At 31.3% G+C, this 8,757-nt stretch overlaps 3 protein-coding genes across 6 annotated transcripts; 2 read left to right on the top strand and 1 right to left on the bottom strand.

The window, feature by feature from the left end:
- On the top strand, positions 1-2,660 carry LOC122627032 (very-long-chain 3-oxoacyl-CoA reductase-like). Of its 4 annotated transcripts, none has more exons than XM_043807774.1 (4): positions 1-467; positions 1,193-1,565; positions 1,849-2,192; positions 2,306-2,660. In XM_043807774.1, exons 2-4 carry the CDS (start codon positions 1,194-1,196, stop codon positions 2,571-2,573), a joined length of 984 nt encoding a protein of 327 aa, XP_043663709.1. In that variant the 5' UTR covers positions 1-467; position 1,193; the 3' UTR covers positions 2,574-2,660. The 4 variants fall into 4 exon arrangements, with proteins under 4 accessions (XP_043663709.1, XP_043663708.1, XP_043663707.1 ...); XM_043807773.1 differs by having other exon boundaries at positions 2-174; XM_043807772.1 differs by having other exon boundaries at positions 2-478.
- Positions 2,661-3,538: 878 nt separating this feature from the next.
- LOC122627033 (very-long-chain 3-oxoacyl-CoA reductase-like) lies at positions 3,539-5,117 on the top strand. Its single transcript, XM_043807777.1, has 3 exons — positions 3,539-3,986; positions 4,283-4,629; positions 4,740-5,117. Exons 1-3 carry the CDS (start codon positions 3,615-3,617, stop codon positions 4,981-4,983), a joined length of 963 nt encoding a protein of 320 aa, XP_043663712.1. The 5' UTR covers positions 3,539-3,614; the 3' UTR covers positions 4,984-5,117.
- A 1,718-nt stretch (positions 5,118-6,835) lies between these two features.
- Positions 6,836-8,305, bottom strand: LOC122637536 (very-long-chain 3-oxoacyl-CoA reductase-like). Its single transcript, XM_043829722.1, has 3 exons — positions 7,876-8,305; positions 7,247-7,593; positions 6,836-7,132 (listed from the first exon to the last, which is right to left on the bottom strand). The coding sequence occupies exons 1-3, from the start codon at positions 8,245-8,247 to the stop codon at positions 6,865-6,867; spliced, it is 987 nt and encodes a 328-aa protein (XP_043685657.1). The 5' UTR covers positions 8,248-8,305; the 3' UTR covers positions 6,836-6,864.
- Between the last annotated feature and the right edge of the window lie 452 nt (positions 8,306-8,757).

Below are 8,757 nucleotides of genomic sequence, written 5' to 3'. Positions count from 1 at the left end.
TTCGTCGTCGCATCGATCGTGTTCCCCTACTAACATCCACCACCTATCTTTATTCCCCTCTCTTTATCACTCTTTCTCGCTCTTTCATTCCAGTAGTTAACTTCACTCCTCCTGTCTATATCTCTCGCATAGTCGATCTACCCTTTAACACGGAAGACATCGGCCATTATCAACGTACGTTTCGTTCTGTTTCGTGCAACTTAGAGTTTTTCTGAAAGAAATGTAAACAAGTATTTGACAGTTACGCGTGCGCTTTTAACTAACGATTTCATTTCCTGTACGGCAGTCATATTTATTATCTCTTTCATTCTCCTTCACCTCTACTGACTATAATTTGTGATAATTTCTACCATTCTTTCGAAGAAAGAGAAGAAAGATCCAACGAAAATTCTATAGAAGAAGAATAGGAAAGGACTCGTCTTAAGATCCTTTGGAAGATTGGATGTCCTTAAGTTGGATCGTGACAGGTGAAAAGAAAGTGAGAAAGTGTATCTTAATATGAATTAATTCAGGGAAAGTTGAATTCGATTGCACGATATTTATCTTTTCTTGTTTATACGATTTTACTAACAAATCTTTGTTTATTTTTTCTTTATCGCAACATTTCGTAAATTTCAATTGATATAATATTATGATAATAACAATAAATTGAATTGTTGAGTTGCGTTTTACTTTCTATCTTTCTCTTTCTTTCTCTCTTCCCCCCCCCTCTCTCTCTTTCTCTCTCTTTGTCTTTATTTTTATTCTTTAATTCGATGAAATTACGAAGATAAGAAATGTTATGAATTAATTTATACTTTGAAACAGAATTTTCAATCGAATTACTACGATAATAATCGTGTCATTTAAATGGATACACTTTAATCGAACACTTGTCATTATTAGTTGTCTGTCGTTATTTTTTATTTAACTTTTATTCTATTTGACGATCGCAAAAATATCGAAATTTGTTTTAACGGTTAAAAAGTGAACAGTTCGTAAAGATTAAAAGTCATGTTATTATATATTACAAGTAGGTGAATCTATATAATAAAAATAAACTCGAACATAGTTCATAGACTGAATATATAATTTGAGGTCGTCACCACTTATACGGCGATGACTTGCTAATCAAGTTATAATGATTCGATGAACATTCTCAATTCGTTGTCGTATGAAAATGGTTGATTATAGAAACATAAACGTATTTTAGGATGTTAACGTGCTGGGAAAAAATCTCTTTGGTGGTCCTGACCGCTGTGGTGCTGAGGATTTTTATAAGAGGGGGACTTTTGGCATGGAAGAAATTATTGGCACCTAATCTAGGCTTAGGCGTAGATTTGACGATTCAAGGTAGATGGGCAGTGATCACGGGTGCAACCGATGGATTGGGGAAAGCATTCGCCAAGGCTCTTGCTAGTAAAGGTCTTGACATTGTCCTAGTATCAAGATCATTGGCGAAGCTTAAGGATGTTGCAACCGAAATAAAAGAGAAATATGGAGTTGAAACTCGTGTCGTCGAAGCTGATTTAACCGAAGGTCAAGCGATTTACTCTAAGATCGCCAAAGCTACGGAAGAACTTGAGGTATGGTTGTTTAACAAAATTCTTCGATATTAACATTAACATTTGCATCACAAATAAATTCATTTTCACGTATTTATATTTCCAACTTTCTTTCGAAGTTAGAATAATAACTATGAAATATTCGACTTTTTTATAAACAAACTCGATGCATATGTTTCTATTGAATGCAAAAAGAAATGATATATAGCCCGAAAGGAAAACTTTATGTCAGAATTATATATAATAGAGAAAGACAATGAGAAATATAATGGGAATTATGATAATAATGAGAACGATTTTACAGGTTGGAATTTTGATTAACAGCGCTGGTATGAGTTACGAACACCCAGAATTTCTCACAAACATGCCAGAAGAAACACTGAATAATATATTGCAATTAAACGTGGCTGGTCTTACCGGTACCACCAGAGTAATACTTCCAGGCATGATGAAACGACGGAAAGGTGTCGTAATTAATATAAGTTCAGTAACGGGTGATATTCCAAGTCCATATTTGACAGTCTATGCGGCCAGTAAAGCTTATGTCATTAAATTTAGCGCCGATTTAGCTGCGGAAGTAGCTCAGAATGGTGTTACCGTACAATGTATTGTTCCTGGACCTGTTGCCACTAAGATGACCAAAATCAAGTGAGAACGTTCATTAGTTTTTCATTATTTTCTTCGATCAAATACCTTTCGTAATCGTGTTCCTTGACTATTATTCTAAAATGTAATACATCTATACGTTGACTTTTTTTTAGAAAACCAACGTGGATGGCGCCGACTGCTGATAAATTTGTCGAGGCTACTTTGAAAACTGTGGGAATCGAATCTTTAACAACCGGATATCCACCGCACTATTTAGTGTACGGATTTATGAAAACGTTGACATGCGTGTGTGAGAAGGGTGCAATGTGGTTAGTGACCAGGACGATGCTCAATTTAAGAGGACGTTCTCTCCGGAAAAAGATGAGGGAACAGGAGCAAATGAAAGAGATTCCACAACGTGACACTCTCCTCACGGAATAAATTTCTAAAATTAATCTATTGTTTCATTTACTATTATCGTAATTCGTAAGATATCTTTTACTATTGAAATGATAGCGCTTTTCGTAATTTTCCAATCGAAATTTTTATCAAATTTTCATCGTTGCGTTAGCTAGTGATGATTACAAAATTTGAATAGAAAATGTATTGAATTTTTACAAAAAATTTTTCTAACAGCAGATTGGATTTATATAATGTGTTTATTTTATTTTTGTTCTATTGGCAATCTTTTTATGATCTTTTTCGTATATTTTTTCTTGCTTTTCCCAATAAAAATTTTTGCCATACACATTTGGTATTTTCGTATTTATACATAATGTGTTCCATAGTTAAATAAATATTGTTATTGTTTCATCCAAATGCAAAACGTAATTTTATTTTTATTTCAAACTTTTTCTCTACTCCCCTGTTTCCATTTTTTTCTCATATTTCTATCAAATATTATACAAGTTATTTATTTTCCCAAACTTTCTGTTCCCTCCAGTGTATATGTATTTACAAAGAAATTAATTCTTAAATAATCACTTAGCTAGGTTTGCATTGAAAATTTTTGTTGATTTAAGAATCTTTTAAAAATCTTTTTTTTTTATATATATCGAAAGTTCAACATGGTCTTTTCCCTTTATATACAAATAAAAATTTTACATTGTTTCTTAAACGGAAGGAGCGTTGTAGTCGACATTATAAGAATTATATTATGCATTCTTGACACGAATTGAAACATGGCGCTGGAATATTCATTAGAGACTTTGAATTAAGTTTTGAAAAGTCACGTTATTACATACGATACCTACTTACTTATGTGATATATATATATATGATGATACTTCATAATATGAATACAATCGATCATTATCTACAAACAATATGTAAAATTCAGGCAAATATCATTAATTGTAATGAAATGACTTGCTGATTACACAATGACATTGTAGACATTCGAAAAATATTCTCAATTCGCTACCAGTCGTGATATATTATGATAACTCATACATGGATAAGCGTTACAAAACGTAAACGGAGATGTTAACGTGTCGGAAGAAAATCTCTTGGATAATACTGACTACTTTGGGTTTAAACATATTTATTAAAGGAAGTCACTTTGTATGGAAAAAAATATTAGCACCTAATCTAGGCTTAGGCATAGATTTGACAAAACAAGGAAGATGGGTAGTAATTACAGGTGCAACCGATGGTATTGGTAAAGCGTTCGCAATCGCTCTTGCTAGTAAAGGTCTCGATATTGTTTTAATATCAAGATCACTGATAAAACTGAAGTATGTTGAAACCGAGATAAAAGAGAGATATGGAGTTAAAACTCGTATCGTTGTGGCTGATTTAACCGAAGGTCAAGAGGTTTACTCAAAGATTGCTAAGGCTACGGAAGAACTTGAAGTAAGATCAATTATTGAAATTTTTCAAAGATATTAGCATTTTAAAGATTCTTCAGTCGGTTGCTAATGAATTTTTTTCACATATATTTTCAACTTGTCGGATAATAACTAAGGAGTGTTCGACGTTCTCATATTCCGAAGTCAACACCGAACATTTCAATTGAATGAAGAAATGAATAAATATATTTTCTCCGTTAAAATAAAATTTCACGTTACAATTGTTCGAAAGAAAAAAGAATGGAAATAGTGATAAATAAGTTTTGATAAATTGTGATAATAATGAGAATGATTTTATAGGTTGGTGTTTTGATTAACAATGCTGGGATGAATTCCGATTATCCGGAATTATTCGTCAAAATGTCAGAAGAAATATTAAATAAGATATTACAATTAAACGTGGTTAGTCTTACCATTATCACTGGAATAATTTTACCAGATATGATGAAACGACGAAAGGGTGTAATAATTAATATAAGTTCGATATCGGGTATGAATTTTGTATGTCCATATTTAACAGCCTATGCAGCTACTAAAGCTTACATCATCAAGTTCACTAGTAATTTAGCTGCGGAAGTAGCTCAGAGTGGTATTACCGTACAATGTATTGCTCCTGGACCTGTTGCCACTAAGATGATCAAAATCAAGTGAGAACGTTCATTAGTTTTTCATTATTTTCTTCGATCAAATACTTTTTGTAATCGTATTTCTTGACTATTATTCTAAAATATAATACATATACGTTGGCTTTTTGTAGAAAACCAACGTGGATGATACCAACTGCTGATAAATTTGTCGAAGCTACTTTAAAAACTGTGGGAATCGAATCTTTAACAACCGGATATTTACCGCACTATTTATTATACAAATATTTTGAAACGTTGACATGGATATATAAAAAGGGTACAATCAGATTAATGTCCAAGATATTTCTCAAACATAAGAAACATTTTCTTCGGAAAATGATCAAGGAGCAGGAGCAAACGGAAGATATGAAATAAAAGTATAAGAAATAAAAGGAAAATAAGTTCCTATGACAACGACAATGTTTCTATCTGAATCAAGAATAAATATATATTTACAAAATTAAAAATTAATTAATCGATGTAATCTTAATAAATAATTAATTAATTAATTATGTGTTTTGCTTTTTTGGATAAGCTTGTTTTCGAATAAGGAACCATTTGAATCTTTGTCAAGACTATATTGTCGGCGATTAACATTTGAAACGTTTAGGCAAAACTTTTCAGATTCGATGTTATTGATCGGATAACGTTTTTGAAACAGATCAATTGGCCACTCATCTTACATCCTCGTTACTTACGAATGCGCCAAGTAAATTAAATAGAATAAGCGTTAGTCTTTAGTTATCTATTATGTAGAATACAACAAATGTAGTTGAAAGCTTCAAAAGTTAGCGTTCACAGTAAGTTTGTATCACTTCTCGACGAAATAAGGCGGTTGATCCAAACGATCAAATCAGTCGAGCTTAACGTTGGACTGATGGGTGGTCACATGACTTTCTATGTTGTTGATCCAAAATAACCATCCGTCTTTGGAATGTGTGATCATTAATCACAGATGCTTTAAGCTTCCTGAAGTTAATCCTGAAGTTAATCAGAAATCCGAGACTTGGAAGTTGGGAGGATTACTTGACTGAAGAGACCAATGCTTGTTTGATAATCCTTTGTCAGATATAAACTCGCGTAACTTTTCGATCGTAGTTTAATTCACAATATGTTAATTTAAATTATAGATACTTTGTTTTATTCGGAACATTTTTTAAACTTTTTAGGATAAATAGTTCATATAATGATAAGTTTCAATGGTCAGAAACGCGCACTTATTTCAAAAATCGAAAAGAACGACGATCGTTCATTCAATATCGTTCGACGCTTGCATGTGACTTCAGCGATGAGTATAAAAAAAGAATGAATTAAAAGCACGTTGAGAAAATTCTATTCCTTCTTTCCATTAATCGTATTGTTGTTTATGCTTATATACGTACACTATCGGCATGCATAAATTAATATGAGACTTTACTCAAAGCTAAGGGTTGATTAAGATCGTATCTTCGTCATATATCAGGATATAGCTTCTCTCATAATATATTATACTGTGAGTTCAATCAAAATAATAAATTTCTATATACGTATATATAAATAATGGAATAAAATATTTCGAAATAACAACGTAATACATATGAACAGCGAGTTAAAAATGGCATATGAGAAAAATAGCGTAAAATAAGTAACGTGAGAGAACTAAAGATTGTTTTAAAGGAACAACAAAGTGATAAAAAAACAGATCATTAATAGATAGACGCGTCATAATAAACATTATATTATTCTAAATGATAATTATCACTGTCACAAATAATGATAAATGTCTAAATAAATTTATTCACGGAAATAATCATTTAAATATTATAGCTCATTTGTTTCCACAAAACATAATAATTAAAATTCATAATAAATTAAAATTAGGTTCAACTCACATACGTGATTTTTTTTTCATATGCGGTAGCATAAAAATACAAATGTAACGTGTTAATCATTATATATATATATATATAAAAAAAAAAAGAGAAAAAAAAACAGAAAAAAGAAATAAGAAAAAATATTTCAAATAAAAATAGAATAAGTACGTAATATAAATTCAACTTGTTGTTACATCAAAGTTTCTTGTAAAAATTAAATACATTTTGTATTTAAATTTGGCAATCACCACTCGCTAACGCAATGATGAAGATTTGAAAAAAATTTTGATTTGAAAATTGTATTTATGTACATATATATATATATATATATATATATATATATATATATATACAGGACGAAAAGCAATATCAATGCTAATTTCGATAGATTAATATTAGAAATTTATTCCGTGAGGAGAGTGTCACGTTGTGGAATCTCTTTCATTTGCTCCTGTTCCCTCATCTTTTTTCGAAGAGAACGTCCTCTTAGATTGAGCATCGTTCTGGTCACTAACCACATTGCACCCTTCTCACACACGCATGTCAACGTTTTCATAAATCCGTACACTAAATAGTGAGGTGGATATCCGGTTGTTAAAGATTCGATTCCCACAGTTTTCAAAGTAGCCTCGACAAACTTATCAGCAGTCGGTGTCATCCACGTTGGTTTTCTAAAAAAAAGTCGACGTATAGATGTATTACATTTTAGAATAATAGTCAAGGAATACGATTACAAAAAGATATTTGATCGAAGAAAATAATGAAAAATTAATGAGCGTTCTTACTTGACTTTGGTCATCTTAGTGGCAACAGGTCCAGGAACAATACATTGTATGGTGATACCATTCTGAGCTACTTCCGCAGCTAAATCGGTGCTGAATTTAATGACATAAGCTTTACTGGCCGCATAAACTGTCAAATATGGACTTGGAATATCCATCCCCGACAGCGAACTTACATTAATTATGACACCCTTTTTTCGTAGCAGCATTCTTGTTAAAATCACCTTGCTTATACCGGTAAGACCAACGATATTTAATTGCATTATATTATTTAGAGTTTCTTCTGGTATCTTGGTAAAAAGTTCCGGATATTCGTAACTCATTCCAGCGTTGTTAATTAAAATGCCAACCTGTAAAAATCATTCCTATTATTAACGTTATTTCTATCGTTCTTCACATTCGAGTTACGTACGAACAATTCTAAATTTTACTTTTGCCCAGAAATTATAGTTTTCATTTTTTTCATTTAATGGAAATAAAAGTATAAACTTCGTATTTAGTTAAAATTCGTAATTAGTTTAATTTCGTCAATAAGTAAGAGATATATCTAAGAAAAAATTCTTTAGCAACGGATTGAGGTATTTTTTTAAAATGCTGATATTATGTTAAAGAATTTTGATAGATGGTCGTACATCGAGTTCCTCCGTAGCTTTGGCAATCTTAGAATAAATTGTTGGACCTTGTGTTAAATCAGCCACAACGATACAAGTTTTAACTCCATATCTCTCTTTTATTTCGGTTGCGACATCTTTAAGCTTTGGTAATGATCTCGAGACTAAGACGATATCGAGACCTTTGCTAGCAAGAGCATTCGCGAAAGATTTACCGATACCGTCCGTTGCACCTGTGATTATTGCCCACTTTCCTTGACTCGTTAAATCTATACCCAAACCTAGATTAGGTGCTAATAATTTTTTCCATATCAAATGGGCTCCTTTTATCAATATTTTTACCGCCACTACGATCAGGACAATCAAAGAGATCTTCTCCAACCACGTTAACATCTTAACACGTATTTATGTTCTTAAATATTTTTATATGCTTGAGTCGCGTTCGTACTACAGCAAACTAAGAATGTTTGTCGAACCGCTGCGGAGTCATTGTCCAATAAGTATTTTTCATGTTATCAAGTTATTACTTACTCAGCATACTTATATTTTTAAAGTCACGTGTTGTAACATGACTTTCGAAAAATTCTATAAACGTCGATAATGAATTTTACAAGGAATAATATTTTTTTTTAATTTTCATCAATAATTTTTCATCCTTGTCATTTTGAAAACAATCTATAGATAGAGAGTATACATATTTATTTATTTTTTTCATTTCAAATGCAAAGGAAGAAAGTAATGTTAAATTTCCGAAATTTGTAAAAAAAAAAAAAAACATTTTTAATAATTTCTAGATCGACACGTTCTCTTATTGAAAAATAATTATTGTCATAAGATATTAAAAATCATGCTTCTTAATATCTTAGATTTTTTGTTAAATCAGCCTTAAAGATATGAGTTTTA

This window comes from Vespula pensylvanica, chromosome 2, assembly GCF_014466175.1.
Source record: "Vespula pensylvanica isolate Volc-1 chromosome 2, ASM1446617v1, whole genome shotgun sequence".
Taxonomy (NCBI): Eukaryota; Metazoa; Arthropoda; class Insecta; order Hymenoptera; family Vespidae; genus Vespula; species Vespula pensylvanica.
This window is presented reverse-complemented; position numbering and strand designations above follow the sequence as displayed.